Here is a 21049-nt window from a genome sequence, read left to right on the forward strand (position 1 = left end):
CAGGTGATGTGACACTCTCCAAATCTAAGAAGCGCGGCCTCAGAAGGACTTGACTTATTGGCATCTTCTGGGATGTAAACTGTAGCCATCTCTAAAATACATCACGCTCACAATGGTATATTTTCTGAAACAACTTTTTCTTCTTTAGCCTCAAGATGGGCTGTCTTGCTTCTTCCTGCCTCAACTGTTCCCAGGTTTCTTTTAATGCATATTTCAACCTAGATTAACAATTTTAGAAAACTCCTACCACCCAGAGCCTTATGCCAAAAAACAAAACAAAACAAATTCCAGTTTTATTTGTTGACAGAGCTGGTTGTGTCTTACAGAATTTTCCACAGTTAAGATTTGACTGGTCGCATCCCCATGGTGTCATTTAACATGTTTCTCCTGTCCTGGTGTTTCTGGGTAGGTTGGTAGGTTGACATAGAAACTCAAGCCTATCGAGATTAGTTATGTTGGCAAGAATACTTAATGGATGGTGTGGTAGATTGCTATAGGAGGCCCACCAGGCCTCTTGTGGTTATGTTAACAGCCATTTATGACTGTTGCTTTGTTCCATTAATTCACTAAGGATTGCTAATTATGTTCGAATACCCAATAAACAGTAAATCCAGCATGAAGGCATTTGAAGATATTTTTATTGAGATATAGTGACATAGAACCTGGCCTTGATTTTTATCAGAAGTGATTGTATCCCATCGCAGTGCCTAGTGGTTTTAGGTTATTTATTTATTTAGGGTATTATTTTTTAATAAATTACTTTTATAGGTTATTATAAATATTTCTTTTTAAAGTTTATTTATTTTGAGAGAGACCTCATGAGCAGGGGAGGGATATGTGTGTGTGTGTGTGTGTGTGTGTGTGTGTGTGTGTGTGTGTGTAGGGAGAGAGAGAGAGGAAGAAGGAAAGAGAGAGAGAATATGAATCCCATCCCAAGCAGGCTATGCAGACTCAGTGCAGAGCGTGACATGGGGCTTGAACTCACGAAACTGTGAGATCATGACAACCGAAATCAAGAGTCAGATGCTTAACCAACTGAGCCACCCAGTTGCTCTGGGTTAGGTAATTTAGAATGTTCCCATCTGTCTTTACTGGGTCTTGGTATGCTACAGAGTAGATGGATCAGTACTGACTTGACACATTCTTATCTTCAGACCCTTTACATAAGTCTATTTTCTCTCAACAACATACAGTCATCTTTTGTTTTCGATCCTTGATTCTCACTGGAGGAAGAAGAGCCATGTTGCGAAACGTCTTCCATTCCCATTCTGACTCTGTGTTTCAGCTGCTTGCTTTGTGTGTAACATTTGTTCCTTTAGATAGGGAGTGCCCATCCCTATCCCTCCACTGGGGACAACTAATAGTTGTCAATCCTAAATAGGTTACTACATTGGACTAATTTGCTGGATTTTTCTGTCTTTTATTAAAAATACATTTAAAAAAAGTAACCAGCTTGTAAAACAAAAACTCCTGAGGATTTGTGATATTTTAGTGTGTATCCTGAAAACGTGGCTTTCCATTACTCATTTTGAGCCCTTAAACAAAGAAAAATATTACTCTTTGCTCTTCTCTTTTAGGAAATTCACACAAACGAGAAGGAAGTAACAGAGAAGGAAGTAACTCTTCACTTGTTGCCAGGTAACTGTCATGTTAGCTAGTGTCAGACCTCATGTGCAACTCAAAGCCAGTGATAAATTATGTCATCCCTCGTATTGCTATATATAAACTCCTTTGTCTTCATCTAGAAAGCATATAACAGGAATGAGTTGGACAAAAATATCAAGGTCAGTCACTTCATATTAGGTCTGATTATTATAACATCTGCCAACTATTTTTCTTGTTTCCTCCTCCCCCCAAGCTGATGAAAATCAACCTGGCGAATCACCTCCTTCACAAGCAAATGAAGCCTTTTTCGGGTTGCTATATTTGGACGCATCCAGGATTCTGGTCCCCAGTCAGGAAAATCCTGGTCCTCCACAGAGCCCTGCATCCCACACTGTCTTGCAGCTGCCGGGGACGCACACAGCTGCCCAGGCCTCCCCCGGCAGTGTTGGTGGATGGCCTTGCCTGTGGTCTTCTGCACCTGAGCATAACTGCCAGCCAGGCTGGGATCATCACTGAGGAGTCTGGGTTGGTTGGGTATTTTTGAGATGGAAGAGAGTGACTCTCTACCTTAAGTCAAGCTTTAGTCATTTCTGAATTCAGAAACAGAAACTACTTGGTAGTCTGTCTCCTTCCATATGTGGGGCTATCCTGGGAGCTGTGCGTCCAGCTCTTCCATTTTCTTTTTTCAGATCCCAATAGCCTTTTTTGGGGGGAGGTGTTTTTTCCCCATTATTTAATTAATTATTTATTTGGTATATTTTCCCCAAACTGTAGAGGCCTCATTCTTGTCCTTTTTATCTTATTCTAATTTATTGGGAGGATATGAATATGCACAAGTTTCTCACTGATTCACCTTAGTTGGTAAATATATTGGGGTCTTGAGACTTAAAAAATATTTCTAAGTTTCAGAGGTTTGGGTTTTTTTGTGTTTGTTTGTTTGTTTTACAATAATGGCCTAAACCTTAATCCATATCCTATACTTTCCTTCCTTTTAGTGGGTTATAGATCCTGATATTAACTTTGATTTTTAGCGTAGTGTTACACACATCCGCCCATCCCCTCGAGTACCTGAGCTCTCTTCTGGATGTGCGGCCTCCATTTCCCAGACCAGATCATGATCTTTTCCAGCTCCTGCCTCCCACGATTTGAGACCTTGTCTGCACGTGCAGGCTGGTGGCCGTGGCGCAGCACGGGCCGTGCTCGGGGCAGCTGTTAGCCGCTGTGTGCCCGCGTCTGGTCTCCAGTTCACGGCCACCATCTGACATGGTTTGCCTGGTCTTGGGGAGATAATCACTCTCAAAAGCCGTTTTACACTAGGATCTGAAAAAACACAGGAAGCCTTGCTCACGTATCTCCCACCTTGAACTAGCTGAGGCACTTTTTCTGGGACTATTTTATTTTTATATACTTATTTAATTTTTAATTTAATTTAATTTATTTTTTACATTGATTTATTATTGAGAGACAGAGAGAGAAAGCACGAGTGGGGGAGGGGCAGAGAGAGGAGGAGACATAGAATCCAAAGCAGGCTGAGCTAGCTGTCAGCACAGAGCCTGACGCGGGGCTGAACCCACTAACCGCGAGATCATGACCTGAGCTGAAGTCAGTCGCTCAACCGACTGAGCCACCCAGGTGTCCCTTCTGGATGATTTTAAACTGTAATGAGGCCCCAGCTTCATGGTTTTCTTCAAGCACTATGGTCTCAGCAGAGGTCTCAGTAGAGGCCGACCTAGTGACTGAGCCGTTTTCTCGGATTTCCTTAGGAATTAACCCCCTGGCAGATGGGAAAATATACTGTAATATGTGTCCCTTGATTGTCTCAGTGTCTGAAACTCTTTTTATTTTCCTGTTGCAAGTTAGACCAGTTGAATTTTGAGCCAAAAAGTAAATTTAAAGATATTGAAGAGAATACCAGAGGGAGATTCTGAGGAGAGATGGTTATCTGTGGAAGGGGAAGAAAAATGCATTTTTTTTCCCTAAAATATTTGCCCTTGGATTTTTATTTCTTCCATGGCCTTCTCCTTTTCCTGCTCTCATCCAGATGTCCAGCCCTCATGAACTTCTCTTCCAGGAGGCAGAGAATGCTTGCCTGTCCCTACACCTGATCTTTCTGACTGTAAAGAGAAGTCCTCTCTGTCTGCAGGAAATCCAGCCGCTCACGCAGGCGGGGTGCACGCAGATGCAGCAGGAAAGGCGACACACTGAGAGGAAATACGCTCAACTAAGAAAGAGAGGAAGCCGTTTTTTCCCACAAACCTCTGACCTCCCTTTTCCTCCCATCCTTGTCTGGAGCCAGAATGAATGTGCTCAAGCTGCACCTCTGTGTGTGAGGAAGCCCCCTGCCAGCCCTTTGGCCTGGGAGGCACCGCCATCTTTCAGTGGTTCCAGAGTGAGAGATGGCCCCCTCTCACCGCAAAGTGGGCTTGAGCTCAACTTTCCAGAGCCTTTCTGATTTCCCTCGTGTAGGGTGTCACTTCTATCTCACACCTGCTTGGGTCCAAGTGATAGGAACACTGAGGTCTGCGCTTGCAGGTGGAGCTGAGATCATTTCCACCTAGTGGACACTTTCCTTAGTCGCAGTGAAAAGATAGAGAAATGCCCTGTGTGAAGGCATATCAGCCATTTTGGGTTCATTTATGAGTGGTCCCTGCTCTGCTTCGTCTCCGCACCACAGGTTTGCAGCTCCTGCTGTGGCAAGTGTAGGGTTCCGAAGGGCTGCAGTGGAGGGTGTGTTTGTCTTTACCGGGCACAGAGCGGGGAAGCTTCTACTGTCTTCATACTGGGTGTTCCCTGAAGACACTGAGGAGGCCTTGTTTTGGTTTCAATCAGGTGAACAGCTGCTTTGTGAAGCCAGCACGGTGCTGAAGTATGTCCAGGAAGATTCCTGTCAGCGTGGGATCTATGGGAAACTTGTCTGCACGGACTTCAAGATCGCTTTCTTGGGCGATGATGAATCTGCATTGGATAATGATGTATGTATGTGCTGCGTTTGGCTGAGTTTGTGGGGAGCAGTAAGATTGTGGCCCCATTGTCTTTTTCCCCCAGCTCCTCAGTTCTCCACCATGCTCGACACCCCTACAGCACACATTAAACACCAAGGGCAGAAGTCCTCACCACTACAGTGCTCTGTGTCCTTTGGGATCTCTTTTCATTGGAGGGTCATTCTGAGTGCCCCAGGTCACGCTGGCTTGCATCTGACTTGATAGGTGGACACTGTCAACTTAATTTTCTTCTGTATTTCAGCACTAGTATGTATCACTTCTTGGAATCACTAATCTCCGCAAATATACTAGTTTCCTATGTTTTCTCTGTTCTAAGCTGTCCCTCAAATTCAAGAACTGAGTTTGATTATGAAACTGATGCTTGCAGCACTAGAATTCAGGTTTCCTTTGCCCTGAGTAGCAGTGCCCTTGTAAGACCTGTCCCTGCTTCTGGAGAATGGGCAGTGGAGTGAGGGGGAGGCCTGCCCACACCACTCGGAGAGCTGCAGACCCACCCTGACTGTCTTGGAGTGTGGGCTTCTGTGCTGCTGTCCGCTCTAGTGGCTTGGCTCCCGGTCCCGTACAAATAAAGACAGCATTCAAGAAACTCGAGTGCCCCGGTCTGCTTCCTGTAGTTCTGTCACCCACCTGTTTGCATTTGTGAGGGATCTGACCTCCCAAAGTGATTACGTGTGGTGTGGCCGGTTAGCCTGGGAGCAGCCCAGGAATGGATGTTGTGCCTGGGTTTGAAAAGGAGGTGCTGACCGGCTCTCCTTACACAGTTCATCATCCCTTTTCCAGGGAATGTGGCTCCATTCCCTGTTTGTTTTTTAGAGTGTGCACTCTATTTTTCCTCATGTTTATTGCGACATAAATAATAACATTGCATTAGTTTAAGGAGTATAACAGAAAGATCTGATAGATGTGTATCAATATATGTATATATTGCACAATGATCACCAAGGGAAGTTTAGTTAATATCTGTCATTTCCTATAGTTGCAAATTTGTTTTTCTCATGATGAGAACTTTTAAAATTATTCTCTTAGCAACATCCAAATAGATAATACAGTATTATTAACTATAGTCATGTACATGACACTCCATGATTTATCTCTTAACTAGAAGTTTGTGCCTTTTGTCCACCTTCATCCATTTCCTCCACTCCCTTTGGTTTTCCTAATGTGTACTTTGAAAATGGTGATTTGCTCTGCCTATAAATGTTTTCATAGAGCACAGAAAGGGGTCACAGTTGTTTCCTTTTGAATCTTTTAGGAAACCCAATTTAAGAATAAGGTTATAGGAGAAAATGACATAACACTCCACTGTGTTGATCAGATTTATGGAGGTAAGTACCTTTTCCCCTGGGGTGTTGCCAGCCTTTGAATGTATAGCTGATAATGACAGTATTTTTATGGTCCTTTACAGTTTACTAAAATTTCTTCATGTACTTATTTTGTCTAAATCAGTGTTATGGATGAAAAAGTTGAGATGTATAGTGGCTTGTTTGGGGCCACTTAGCTGGGGAGCTTGGACTTGAAGTTGGAACCTGTTCTGAGACTCCACAGTGCCTTTAAGGGTTTATTTTGAGAGCATGCGTGTGTGAGCCAGGAGGGGCAGACAGACAGGGGGAGAGAATCCTAAGCAAGCCCCATGTCCAGTGCAAGCCTGATACGGGGCTCAATCTCACGACCATGAGATCACGACCTGAGCCGAAATCAGGAGTTAGATGCTTAACCGACTGAGCCACCTGGGCGCCCCCACAGTACCATTATATGCTAGGTCATACTTGTCGCTGTCCGTGTTAGCTGTGTAGGTTTTACCATAAATTCTAATCTGACAAAGGCTTGTTGTACTGTACTCCATGTCTTTTCTGCAAAGGGTCAAGATTCTCTGCGCTTCATGTCTATATTTTTTCTGTCAGGGCTTTTTCAGAAATCATTCAGTAGCTGCTTAGCTCTCCACACCAGTAGGTGCCGCCTGGTCCAAACTCAGGGACCGGGAGGGACTGCTGGCCAGAAACCCAGGAGTTGACTGTCCTGAAAGCATGTCCCTAGTGACTCCCTTTCATCTTTCGTGATGTCAGCTTTTGGAGTCTTTGCTGGTTGCAGCCGGTTCATTTGGATCTTGTCAGAGGAATGAAGAGCCATGCGCGTTCTCAGAGGCGGGGCCCCTGCTGACAGTTACTTAGAAGACAGCACCTCTCCGCTCACTGGGGGAGGTCCTAAGAGTCTCCCTTGTTTCCTGATGGTTAACTTTTCGACTTACCGTGTGATTTCCCTTCCTGATTTCATTGTTGATGTATAGTGTTTGATGAGAAAAAAAAAACACTCTTTGGACAACTGAAGAAATACCCCGAGAAACTCATCATCCACTGCAAAGACCTCCGGGTGTTCCACTTCTGTCTGAGGTACACAAAAGAAGAGGAAGTCAAAAGGGTAACTAGTTGCATGTATTTTTAGGTTTTCTTTCCCATCAGGTTTTACCACTAACTCTTAGTTTGGGCTTCTATTGCGTGAAGATGGAGGGGGAGCCTGTCTGTCCGTAAAGTGAAATTGGTTATAATCCCATATGCTCTGATCAGAACTGAGAGAGAATTGGGGAAAGCATGTCCGCGTATTACGTGGGCACATGCTACCTTTAATCTTTTAATGTTTTTATTCCTGGAGTCTCTAAAGAGTGAGAGGGGGGAAACCAGGGTCAGGAGGCACCTTCTCCCACCCCTGCCAGTCTTTTCGAAGAGTAGGAGCAGCGGCCCCGGCTCCTGGGATGGATGGGTTAGTGTGGGAGGAGTACAGGATGCAGGGGAGAGGAAGTAGGGCAGGTGGGACGGGCAACGCCGAGTTACCAAATGAGGCTGTGATTTTGGACACTTGGGAAAGTTTTGCTGCAGCACGCTGAAATATATAACCGTATGCACTGGTTACAGTGGTCACTGAAACTCGCAGGATTTCTCTTACTGAGGTGTCAGATGTCTCAAGCTTGCCACTGTCACGTACCTACAGGGGAGACCCGAGGGGGCAGCTCTCCTGTCGTTTCTGGCGGCATTTGAGTTGTGCACACTTACAGACAACTCCTTGGGTTTCTTTGAGGGAGTGTGGGAGTTCAGTTAGAATAAGGATGACTCTGATATCTATTCTGAGCAGGAAAAGAGTGGTGTAGATAGGGGAAAGTCCCAGAAAAGCCAGAACCTTCATTTTGAATGATGATTTTAGTCATCTATCCAAACATACTTTTGTTTGCAACTTCAGACAAAAGCACAGTGGATTGATTTCTTTTTCTAATCTTCTAGAAGTAGGTTCTAAAGGCCACAAGTGGAGTAGAATAGGTAAATGTTTTGGTTATTGTGTGATATTAGCCTTCTGTCTTTGATGTGTCAGATTTTAGAATATCTGAATATGGATCACGTAAGTTTCTATAGCACCTTGATTTTGAGAAATTAGACTGTTTCTTTAAATTTCCCTAGAAATTCAAAGCTCTTAGAAAACCTGGCAAAATTGTTAACATTCTGCTTATTTGGCATTATTCCAAAAGATAGTGTCCTCGAGACCTCATGAGAGTTTGTGTGCCGCCCAGAGGGGCCTATTCGCATGACCGAAAGCCTAGACTCAGTGATTAGCTGCCAAAAGCATGACTGTCCCCACTGTTTGGTTCTTTCCTAGATTGTGAGCGGCATAATCCATCACACCCAAGCTCCCAAGCTGCTGAAGCGACTGTTTCTGTTCTCCTACGCCGCAGCAGCACCAAACCGCGCAGGTGAGTGTCTTCTGGGCTGTAGTGTGCAGCCAGGCACACCCTTTCGATTCTTTTCGGAAACTAGCAGGGGAGAACTCATCCATGAGCTTCTTTTTCCTTTTTCCCAGCAATTGATGGCCTCTTGCTTGGGTAATTCATTCAGGATTCTTATTAAAAAACAAAAACAAAACTCTTTTCTTTATTCCTCCAAATTTTGTTGCTTTAATTTATGTTTTAGCTTTGTTTGCTTTTTTTTTTTTTTTTTTTAGGGATTATTGGTTTGATTATTTCATATGAAAGAAAAAAATCAACATATTATAACTGGGAATGTGAGATTATAGAGAAGCAAAATTCAGATAAGTTTAAAATAATCCTGTTTGTTCCTGGGTTCTTTTTTTTCACATTAATGTACTCGATTTCATTTCATAAAACTCAAGAGAATATTTTGCATTCTAGGAAGCCTTTAAACAACCGAACATGTTCTGTAGCAAATATTTGGGGGTAAATGGAATAAACGTACTACGTAAGGGAGCAGATCAGAAAACAAGTGTACTTACAGAACTTAAAACCCAGGCGTTTTTGCCTTTCAGTCATCCGAATTAGCTATTAATAATACCCAGCACTGCTCAGTGTTTCCACAGATACCTGTCTACACCTTCCCTCCATCTCTATCCTTGGCCTGTGCTCTTGCTCTGCTGGTCACTCGTAAGGGCACAATGATGTCGAGTGACTGTGTGTGCTGTGTGCTTTTCGTCAGAGAAGTGGCATGCTGGCTTAGTGGTGTGCTAGAGTGCTCATTTGGTCAGCATGTTGTGAACGCTCGCTGTGGGTCAGGACTATGGGGATGGACGCGAATACAACTAAATCCCCGTCCTCTGTGAGCATCAAGTTAAGCATAGGCAGTGGAGAGCTGTGTCCTCCGGTGAAGGGCCGGCCAGGAGGGCCAACACAGGCAGTGCCTGAGCGGATAGTGGAAGATGTCGGAGTGTCTGGTGGGCGCGGAGCAGTGTTTCAGGCAGAGGGATTAGCATGTGCAGAGATGTAGACCTCTGAAAGAGCAGGTTGCATTTTGAGAACTATGGTGACTTAGTTGAAAAGCTGTGAATTTGGGAGTCTGTCCCACCTGAATTCAGATCCTGGCCCAGCTGCTCAGTAGCTGTGTGATCCTGGGGTTGACACTGAACTCTTGGGGGATCTGTTTTCTCATTTTCAAAACACTAGCGTTCATGCCTCTGTTGAAGTGTCGTGAAGATTTAAATTATTAAACATGTGGCATGTAGGGTGCATTAAATTAAAGAGGGTTAATTGAAAGTGTAACAATTATTTGGGGTGGATTATGTTTAGAGAATTACACACTAACTTAAGATATTGCTCATCTCAGGGTGCCTGGGTGGCTCAGTCAGTTGAGCATCTGACTTCGGCTCAGGCCATGACCTCATGGTTTGTGGGTTCGAGCCCCACATCAGGCTCTGTGCTGATAGTTCAGAGCCTGGAGCCTGCTTCGGATTCTTTGTCTCCCTCTCTCTCTGATCCTCCCCTGCTCACACTCTGTTTCTCTCTCAAAAATAGATAAACATTAAAAAAAATAAAATTAATAAAGATAATGCTCAGCTCTACTGTTAGACCGAACATAAAATTAGTTCCTTAATTTTGTAAGTTCATCTTTGTGAATGACAAATCTTTTCACTGGAGCTGTACATATAAGTGCTGGGTAACTGGCTTACAACAGCTTGTTGCAATATGAGATATATAAAATATGACTTATTTGTTGGTTACTATAATTTATATAAACATTTATTGAATTTATACTTGAAAAATCATACTCTATTTTTAGGAATTCTACCTTTTCTTATACCCTGATTCTTGGTCTGGACTCTGCATAAGACAGTTTCTTGGCTCACCAACACTAGGGTGATCTGTGTTCCAAAATCCTTCTCTTGATGGACTCTGGCAGTTTCTTCACCGGGTGCTGCCTTTTTCTTATGCCAGAAGGCCGAGGACATGTGGCATCTTAAATTCTATTTTAATTCCATCTCCTTATCCTCCTTCCCACTTCCATTTTTTGAGAAGTAAATGTTATAACCAATTGATGCTAATTGACCAATTAGCTTTTGCGTAGAGTATGGGTGTGTGGAGGTGGGTGCTTTGCAATCTGAACATCTTTAGTTATTTCCTGGCTTGATAATTCACAAGTGTGATTTGGCTGAAAGATCCTGAATACTCAAGGTATGGCATTGTAGGAAAAGACTTATTGGTGTTGCTAAGAAAATAGTCTACTCTTGAATTAGAGTATCATTATTTGTGTTCATCGGGAATTTTTTTTTTCATTTATTACTTTATGGAAATTCTTTATAGGTGCCTGGGTGTTAACTCTCATTCTGCTATTGCCTAGCCCTGTGACCTCAGGCAGGTTTCTTGACCTTTCTCTGCCACACCTATAAAATGGAGAAATTAATATTGCATACGCTGTAGGATTATGAAGATTGAATTAATAAAATGTAATGTGCTCAGAATGGCACCTGGCACATAATAAGTGCTATATAAGTGTAACCACTGTTTTTATCATTATTCCTTTTATCCTTTGCACTATGATCTGATTTGATTAAAAGTATTCGGGAGAGGGGAGCTTGCATGGCTCAGACAGCTAAGCATCTGATTTTGGCTCAGGTCATGTTCTCACAGTTCAGTTCATGAGTTAGACCCTGTGTCAGGGTCTGCGCCATGACCTTGGGGAGCCTGTGTGGGATTCTGTCTCCCTCTCTCTGCCCCTCTTCTGCTCATATTCTCTTTGTCTCTTTCAAAATTAAAAAAAAAGCATGCAGGACTTTAATCAAACACTGTTTTCCCCCAAAGTCTTGGATTTTGTTTTGTTTTCTTTTGTTTTTTTAATGTGCAACAGAAGGCTTGAAGTAACTGATTTGCATAAATACCTGAGACTGTTTTGCTGCGTGCCCCCCAGCAGTCTGTGGTTTGAAGGAGGGCCCCGGACACATCTGTTGGGCTACAAGAGTAGTGCTCCTGGACATTTCCTCCTAGCGGGGGCAGCAGGCAGGGTGGGGGCAGAAGTCTCCATCACCAGTGTGCAGTCTTTTATAAGCCCCGACCCTCTGATCGGGTGATGGCCTCTAAGTAACCAGGCGTCACGCTGGAAAATCCTCTTGTTGGCAGTGCATCTTCAAACTGAGGGAAGATTTATATTCAGGCATCTGACATGCTATTCAAATGAGTTTGCCATCTTATGCACATATTGCTAGGGCTAAAAATATTTTATTATTTTAGCATTTGTGCCAAGCCTGTCTTCTCGTGCTTCACGGGATCTTTTATGTTATACAAATTATCTCATGGTCAGATGACTGAAAAAGGGAGCTATAAATTACTTTTGCAAGGAGTGGAGCAAGAAGACCTCCAGTATAAAAAGACAGGCCCTTGGTCATAATTTTGGGTTCATGACAAGACCAAAAAAAGAAGAAGGAACAAGGTTAGGATTAAGCAGTGAATTTACTGTGCTTGGATAAAAATAGGCTTAGTGGGCAAAACTGGGATTTAGAGATCTGCCGTCACATCATTAAAATACTTGTGCTTCACAACAAGATTTTATTGTCTTTTAAATTTTGTTTCGTTAGCCACGGACCCCAGGAACCATACTGTAATGTTTGACACACTTAAGGACTGGTGTTGGGAATTGGAGCGGACCAAAGGCAGTGTCAAGTACAAAGCAGTGAGTGTCAATGAAGGCTATAGAGTCTGTGAAAGGTAAGCATTCAGTGCTCTTTTTTTCTTTTAGCAGCTTTATTGAGATTGAACTCACGTGGCATACAACCCGCATATTTGAGGTGTACAGTAGTTTGAGGTCTCTTCACAGAGCGTGTGACTGCCACCACTGTCAACTTTAGAACCTTTTCATCAGTCCTAAAGGAAGCCTCAAGGCCCTTAAAAGTTGCTCCCCATGTCCCTCAACACGCCTAGCTTGAGGCAACCTCTGCTCCACTGTCTTGGTCCACGTTATGTCTATAGTTTGCTGATTGTGGAGATTTCCTACAAGCAGACTCGTACAGTGAGTGGTCTTTCTGCTGCTTGCACTTGCCGTGTGGTGTCACGGCTCATCCGTGTTGTAGCAGGGGCCAGGATTTCGTTCTTCTTTACTGCTGAATGAGATTCCGTGGTGTGGACGTACCACATTTTATTTATCCGTTCATCAGCTGGTAGACACTTGGGTCATTTTCCCTTCTTGGCTGTTACGAATGATGCTGCCAGGCACATTTGTGTATAAGGTTTTACGTGCACAGAGGTCTCTGGGTCTCTCGTGTGAGTCTGTACCCCTGGGGGTGGGATTGCCGGCTCGTGTAGGAGCTCTGTTTCACCGTTCGAAGAGCTGCCGGACTGTTTGCCACAGTGACTGTACCATTTCGCACTCCCCATCAGCCGGATATGAAGGGTCCACGTTTTCCATGTTGAAACCATGCTTAAGAAATCCTTAAGGTGTCCCTTAAAACATCTAAAAATGAATTTGTGTCTTTTTGTGTGTGTCTTTTTTTCCATTGTATCTGTAGTCTAAGCATGAAACAGTGCCATTTCTGAATTTATTTTGAGTATTTGCTTTACTTCATTTGGGCCCTTTATTTATTCGTAGAAATCTTTGAGTGGCTACTATTATGCCAGGTAGTGACCTAGCTACTGGAGATACAGCACTAAACAAAGACCCAAAAATTCCTGTCCTCCTGGAACTGTCATTCTGATGGGAGGAAAACTATGACACAACAAATGAGTGACTAGAGTGTATTAAGAGGTAGTAAGTACATGGAGAAAATAAACCAGCAGTGGCCTGGGGCGCACTGGAGGTGTCGGAGGGTCGGTCAGGCACAGGGGGCCACAGAGGCACAGACCCTGAGGTGGAGTCTGGTCTGGCCTCTGTGAGGAATAGCAAGGAGCCCAGGGCACAGAGGAGTAGGGGTGAGGTCAGGGTGGAGAGGGGTGGTTGGATGGTTATGGTAGGAGGCTTTCAGAATTCATCATGCAGTGAGGAGGAGTTTGAGCAGAGGCGTGATGTGATCTGACCTACATTTTTAAAGGGTGACGCTGCATAATCCTCTTTTAGAAACTTGAATCTTATCATCTTGGAACATATTCTCCAACACCCTGGTAACAGTTTCATAAGATTCATATTTTTGTAGAGCATTTTGTATTTATGGGTCTGATGGGCCTCTCACATCAGTTTTGATTTTGATCAATCTCAAGTATCTATCAAGTTAGCTCTCCTGACACAGCACAACCTGGACTGACCGTGGGGCAGGACCTGCAGAGCAAGTGTCACCTCCCCATTCCCAGCGTCCTCTGCCCTCTTTCCTAGTCACAAAGCTTGCAGAGGGGAAGGTAGCTCTCGCTCAGGAAGAGCTTAGAGACCCCTGCACTGGAGGCGGTAGTGTGTGACGTGATGTTGACACTGATAGAAGGCATTCCTGTTCCCAGGATTGTTTTTTAAAATTCCTGCCACATATTGATTAAGTTTGTTGGTATTTGTGTAGTTTTCAGCGCACCAAAAATTATACCTGGTAGGAAAGGCAGGTGGGGAGGAAGCCTTTAATGAGTGGTTAGCAGGGAAAATGATACTTTAGCAGGACTTTAGTGCTTAGAGCACCTGGTGCCGTGCCCCCTGGGGCTGCCCCCACCATGCAGAGTCTACCCTTTTCTGTCCCAAGGGGCAGACAGGGGGCAAGTTGTGCTGTTTCTCACCTGGACCGCGGTGGTGCTGCTGTCGTGGTCTCCCCCAGAGCCCATTGTATCTACAAGGCCCTTCATGGTTTGACTCCTGCCCAGCTCCCTTCTGCCCAGCCCACTGGCCACGCTGAGCCCCTGCCAGAGACCTTGCCCGGGTGGTCTCCTGTGGGGGCGGGGGGGGGGGGGGGTCCACCTTCAGCTTTCCTGCAGGAGCGTAGTTCCTTCCAGCTTGTGTGTCAGATCTGAGCCCAGGTGTTATTTTCGTAGGGAGCCTTCCCAGGGCCAGGCCAGGTCTCTGGGAGAGCTTTCGTTGTGCTTAGTGTATGCCTCTCTTCACAGCACTTCCTACATTGTGCGTTCATTTTTTATCTGTGTCACTGTTTGGAAATGTTTGTTTCTGTAGCCTGTCAGCTTTAGAGAGATTCAAGGACACTGTTTTCGTTCATCATTATATCCTCAGTACCTAGTACAGTGCCTGCTTGTGAGAGGCACTCAATAAATAAAGTAACGGAAGCCCTTCCTTCAGTAGTTAGAGGGCACTCCCACCAGTTTAGATGGGAATAGGACACTGAGTGTCTGTTTCATCTCCCAAGGTCAGAGCTGGCTCTTCCAGGACCTGGGTGGCTCAGTCCATTGAGCGTTGGACTCCTGATTCTAGTTCAGGTTGTGATCTTGTGGTTTGTGGGTTTGAGCCCTGCATTGAGCTCCATGCTGCCAGCACAAAGCCTGCTTGAGATTCTCTCTCTACCCCTCTCTCTGCCCCACCCACCCTGCTCATGGTGTCTGTCTGTCTCTTGAAAATAGATAAATAAAAACAAAATAAAAAATAAAAAAAAGTATTATGGCCTCAGCTTTGTAGAATGAGCCTCTGGGGAGGGAGCTGAGACTGGGGGCTGAACTCGCCCCACAGGTGGCCCCCTCTGCAGGCTGAGGACCAAGCTGTCCCCCAGGGCAGGGCTGCTCCCCGTTTGCGCAGCGGGATCACCTGGGAGCTGGGTAATGTGCAGATTCTGACTCGGTAGGGGTGAGGTTGGCCTCGAGAGCCTGCTGCCCAGGAGCCGCTGCTGCGTACTTGGAGTGGCAGGGTCTTCCAGAAGAGCCATCACCCTGTTTCTATGCCAGGAGGGCTTTGCAGCTTCAGATTTTCCTCTTCAGCTTCTGATATTCAGTAGTTCTAGGGTGGAGCCTGGACATAGGGAGGTTTTTAATCTCCCTGTGTGATTTTAATGGATAGCCTGATTTGTTGTTTTGTGAAGAGATATTATGTGTGTCTTTTACTTCAGTGATAACACCTGAAGAAGGGACACTTACCACCCACCCCCACAAGCACACAGCTAATAAGAAAATATTGTGGACACTGGAAACTTCAAAAGCCAAATAATACTTTTTTTTTTTTTCCCTTAAAGCCAAATAATCTTAGCAGTTTTGATGGTTTGAAGTATCTCATCCTTGACCAATAGTTTCGTAACCTGGTTTTACATTATAATATAATGGGTGCTTTTTTCTTTTTAATTACCTTAAGATTTTTTTTTAATGGAAAATTTCAAGCAGTATAAAAGAGAATGTGATGAATTCCCTTTTACAGTCACACACCTTCAACAAGTTTTTTTTAATTTTAAGTTTATTTGTTTATTTTGAATGTCAGTGAGGGCGCACCTTCCAGCACAGAGCCCAGTGTAGGGCTTGAACCCATGTAAACCGAGATCATGACCTGAGCTGAAATCAAGATTTGGATGCCTAACCGACTGAGCCATGCAGGCGCCTCAACAATTCTTAACTCATGCCTAATCCTATTTTCTCTGCACTTCCCTTGAATTATTTTGAAGTAAACCCTGGACCTTACCACATTTCATTCATGAATATTTTGGCATACATCTTTAACAATTAAGGACTCTTGATAAATGTAATCATAAAACCTTTCAAATTTAACATTAAAACCATCAATACCATTCAGTAGCCAGTGTTCAAAATGTCTCCCTTGTTGTATAAACTTTTAAAACAATTTTTCATCTTTCTATGTTTTATCACTAATGAAGACTCAATGAGATTGATCTCTTGCCATTGATTGATAGGTGCCTTAAGTCTCCTAATCTATAGATTTTCCCACCATTATTTGTTTTCTTGTTTTTCAATGTTTATTTTTGAAGGAGAGAGAGTGAGTGGGGAAGGGGCAGAGAGAGAGATCCGAAGCAGGTTTCAGGCTCTGAGCTGTCAGCACAGAGCCTGACGCAGGGCTCAAACTCATGAACCATGAGATCATGACCTGATATGAAGTCGGATGCTTAACGGACTGAGCCACCCAGGCGCCCCCATTGTTTGTTTTCTTGCAGTTTATTTGACGAAACCAGGCTATTTGATTGTTTCTTGTAATCTGGATTTGGTTGGTGTTTAAAAAGGTGCTCCACCCCCATATGGATTGATTAGATCTAATGACTTGATCACATTAAAATTCTGATTTCTTCTTATGGGGTGCCAGGGTGGCTCAGTTGGTTAATAAACATTGGACTTTGGCTCAAGTCATGATCTCACAGTTTGTGAGTTCAAGTCCCACGTTGGACTCTGTGCTGACAGCTCAGAGCCTGGAACCTGCTTCAGATTCTGTGTTTCCTCTTCTCTCTGCCCCTCCCCCACTCTGTCTCTGTCTCCGTCTCTCTCAAAAATAAACATTAAAAAAAGTTCTGAACTCTTCAATTTAGAAAGTCCATTGTTCCATCACCTAATACTTAAGGGCTTTACTTCGAATGTGCAGCATGCATACAAGTGCCATCTGATTATTTTCCGTTGTAGTGATACCACAGTTACCTTCTTATTTCCTGTGAGGCTTTATTTTAAGCTCTTTGACTGAAAGGTGTTTGTAGCTCCACAGTGAGGCAACTTAGGCAGGTCTCTTATTCATAGAAACCTGCATCTGTTAACTAGAGGAAGAGGTGGTGTCCCTGTATAGCGCTGATCTTTGCACCTCGGAAACCTAACTTTCTCACATCCTACCACTTAACAGGTTATTTTTAGAACCTACAATTTCTCATGTAGAAACTGAAGTCATCCTGGTTGGGTTCAGGGCCTCGCTTCCTAATGCTGCTTAGTTGTAGAACCTGGGAAGGACCTTGGTGCTGCTGTCTCAGTCTCTTTATCTGTGAAACAGAATAATAGTATAGTATGTTCCTCATAAGAGTTGTCAGGAGGATTAAATGCATAATTTGTGTTACCTAATTAGAGTCTGGCATACAGTAAACACTTAAATGTTTGTTGTTGTCAGAGTGCTTGATAAAATGATAGGCACTGGTCATCTTTTTTTTTTTTTTAAGTTCATTTATTTTCAGAGAGAGACCACAGGCAGGGGAGGGGCAGAGAGAAAGGGAGAGAACCCCATCCAGGCTCTGTGCTGTCAGTGCGGAGCCCAATGTGGGGTTGAAACCATGAACCTTGAGATCATGACCTGAGCCAAAACTGAGAGGCAGATGCTTGACTGACTGCGGCACCCAGGCTCCCCGAGGTGGCAGTCTTCTTAATTACTGGTTTTTGTACTAGTCTGACTGAAAAGAACACGGACGCTTAATTGCCACTGTATGATGAGGAAGACCCCTCCCAATTTTGGAATTCATCTATTTTTAGATATCACAGATTCCAGTCCCCTCATTTCATGGATGAGGAAACAGACCCAGAGAGATCGGGTAGCTTACTTAGGGTCGCACAGAATCAGAGGCAGAGCTAGGATCTGAACCCAGGGTCCCAACTGATTTGGCCGAGGTAGTTCATGTGCATTTGCTCTTCTTAACAAGAAAATGAGGTTCGTGTCCTGCCAATCTGCTTTTGCTTCCTCAGTTCATTAAAGTTGAGCTTTCATATTTAGTGGATTACTCTCGTGCTAAAACTGGTGACATTTCTTTCTTCTAGATTGCCAGCATACTTTGTTGTCCCCACCCCTCTTCCCGAAGAGCACATTTCACGCTTCCAGGGTCACGGCATACCAGTAAGTACATCTAGAAACCCTCAGAGCCACGGGTTGCTCATCAAACCCATTCTGACAAATTATTCTATTTAAATCCCTTGGCTTTGGTCCTCCGTTCAAAACTGATCCAAAAATATCTTAGGGATTCACCAAAAACGTTTCCCTCTCAGACATGAGGCTGCCTAGGACAGAACTCTAAAGTTTTCACAGATGCAGTAGAATTTGTAGCAGAAAATCTGAGAGATTTAAGAGGATTACGTATCTGTCTAGTGTTGAAAGCCAGCCTGATTTAACACCTGAAGTAATTTTGAGGCTCAGCTGACCACACAGGGGTAGTAAGGTGGAAGATTCTTTTTGGCCCCACTATTAATTTTTGAGTGAGTGTGGCCATGTTTCCTCCCAGAGACAACTTGGGGAGCTTACTTAGTTTTCACAGAATAGACTGGGATGGGAGCCATATTTAATGTGTCACTGATCAAAGAAAGCAAGACTTTGGCAGTTACTCCAGTTTCTAATTGGTGGTTGGGAGTTGCCAAGCCTTCAGGGAATTTAGTAAGGAATGAAAATTACAAATAAATGTTGTGCTGTGCCCATGGCCCGTTCACCGAAAAGGTCACTCCTGTATGGGAGGCAAGATGGTCAGTCCGAGGTCACATGCTCAGAAGCTCATGTAGGCGGGGCAGGTAATGAGCTTGGCCCTTACAGTGAACCAGATCCCACCCGCCTGAGTTAGGGGGAGGCTGCTTCTCTGTGCCAGCCAGTTTGTGCTATTTGGGAATATGGGCCTCGTCTTGCCAGACATCCTGATTTCTCAGGAGAAGCCAGAGATACGGATTTTTATGTGCGTTGTGAGTTTTCCCAATTTCTAAATGTATGCAACTGATTCAGATGTTTAAAAAACTCTGGTCTTTGGGCTAGAGTTGGCTCATGTCCCGCCAGTTTGGAACCTTTAATTGAGAAAGGTAGTTTTCACACTTTCTAGTCTTAATGCTCAGCACCCTAAAAAGTCATTGAGGATTTCAAAGACGTTTTGTTTATGTGGATTATATTGTTTCATATTTGCCATATGAAAAACTAAAATTTACTGCTTATTTTAGCAATAAACTTAACTACATTTTAGTGTAAATAATGTACTTTTGTGAAAAATAACTATTGTTCAAAACATAAACATAGGATAACAGTGTTTCACATTTTTAAAAATGGAAGACTGCCTGATTCTTATATCTGCCTCTTTCATTCAGTCTGTTGTAGGATGTTAGAGTTTGGTTGAAGTACATGAAAATCCAACCTCACACGGATCCATATGTGGGGAATGGAGGAATATTTATTAGCCTTTTCGGATAATTGAGCATATTGTTCTTTGATGGTACACTAAAAAAAAAAAAAAAAAAGAAGAGTGGTAGTTTGGTAGTTTCATAAAGGTTAATTGCAATAAGGAATCTGAAAAAGTAATGAATTTTTGATTCTATGCTAAATTAAAATCCACCGGTCTGTCTTGTACTTGGCATAGATCTTAAAACATGCATGATTTTATGACATTAGTGGTCATTTGGAAAGTATTGGTTCACAGGGTTATATAGATCATCCAAATATTAACATATTTCCTCATATAAAAATCAGGGGTGCCTGGGGGCTCAGTCAGTTGAATGTCCAACTTTTTTTTTTTTTATTTATTTTGAGAGAGACAGAGTGCACATGGGAGGGGCAGAGAGAGAGGGAGCGAGAGAATCCTTAGGACTTTCCCTCTGCCCCTCTCCCCTGCTTATGCTCAATCTCATGCTCACTCTCTCTCTAAAATAATCATATTCATCGGCACTGTCCTTGTCTGGTCGGAAAAGTCTGTATATTTTGGGAAGCTGTCCAGCTGGAGTTAGGTTAGTTTTCCACAATTCTAATTTTCGCTTGAAAGTTCATTTTTTATCATTTGCAACAATTTGTCCTTGTTTTCCTTGAAGCGGTAGGGTCACTTCATTCTTTCTTGAGGACACGTCTGCCAGATACCAAAGTCTGAACCCCCATTGTTTGACTCGCACCCATTCTTTTTTTCCTCACTTATTCTTTCAGTTCCACGGGAAGAGCAGCAGGTTCACCTCTCGGCTCAGGCGTGTGCGTGCTCTTCTTGAGACAAACACCATGTCAGTGCCTGCTTCCCACTCCCCCACGCGGGATATAAACATATTACTATTAAATTGTCCATAATGGTCAAGATTAATAAAATTACTTTTAGTCCTTCATTAAGGACATTCTCAAGTGAAACAGAGTTTTCTTTCCTGTGAGTATGTGGCAGCGAAGAGTGCAGTGGTGACTGATGGCCTCTGGTGGCGGTGCCTCGGTTGGTGCTCAGGCTCCAGCACTTTTGCCCACCAGGGCTTCACCATTGGTGCAAATGTCAACCCCGTGAAAAGGACCCATTGCCTCTTAGTATTATTCTCAGAACACCTGAAAGAGCCTTGAGGCCCCCGCTCCCATCACCACTACATGTTAAGAATTGTTGTGGTAGGAGAATGAAAATGAAGGTCTTCAGTTTTCAGGCTTTTGGAGATGGATCCAGGGAGAGAGGGTGAGCTCCGTGGGGAGCAGCGGAGATGAACTGTGCACACATGCGAATAGGCTGCTTTTCCATCCGGCGCTGTATGAAATTTCGACACTCTCCTAGCCAGGCCTTCAGGCTGAGGAGTAGCAAAGGTTCTGCTGAGACCCGAGTGGGGAGCCAGCAACAAAACTTTGATAGAAACAGTGGGAAGAAGGTGTTCTGCTTTTTCGGATCTGCCTTAATGACAGCTAGGGCCTGAAGTTGTTAGCGGCGTTTGCAGGAACGGACAGCAGAAGCGTTTTGTGCGTGATGGAATGCCACGTTTACCCAGGGAACACAGGGCTCTCCGTGCACATAACGTAAAGTTTGCCATTGATGGCATTTAGTGTGTTCACAGTGTTGTGCGCCCAGAACATTTGCGTATCTCCATGCTTTTTTACCCTGACTTCAGCTAGTCTGTTTTTGCTTGCCTTTGCTTATTTTCAGTGAAGACCCGCATCATTTGTAAGTTCAGTCACATCCTTGCTCTGATA

At 43.9% G+C, this 21049-nt stretch overlaps 1 protein-coding gene across 1 annotated transcript in view; it reads left to right on the top strand.

Annotated features, from left to right (window-relative positions):
* Positions 1–363: 363 nt before the first annotated feature.
* The window catches only part of MTMR12 (myotubularin related protein 12), a 39305-nt gene continuing 18619 nt past the window's right edge, over positions 364–21049 (top strand). Inside the window, exons 1-8 of the mRNA XM_029941280.1 lie at positions 364–405; positions 1578–1638; positions 4435–4577; positions 5860–5932; positions 6892–7022; positions 8247–8340; positions 11943–12072; positions 17929–18004. Coding sequence (XP_029797140.1) covers positions 364–405; positions 1578–1638; positions 4435–4577; positions 5860–5932; positions 6892–7022; positions 8247–8340; positions 11943–12072; positions 17929–18004 — 750 coding nt within the window. The remainder of the gene's footprint in view (positions 406–1577; positions 1639–4434; positions 4578–5859; positions 5933–6891; positions 7023–8246; positions 8341–11942; positions 12073–17928; positions 18005–21049) is intronic.

The sequence above is a fragment of the Suricata suricatta genome, chromosome 6 (genome assembly GCF_006229205.1).
Source record: "Suricata suricatta isolate VVHF042 chromosome 6, meerkat_22Aug2017_6uvM2_HiC, whole genome shotgun sequence".
NCBI lineage: Eukaryota > Metazoa > Chordata > Mammalia > Carnivora > Herpestidae > Suricata > Suricata suricatta.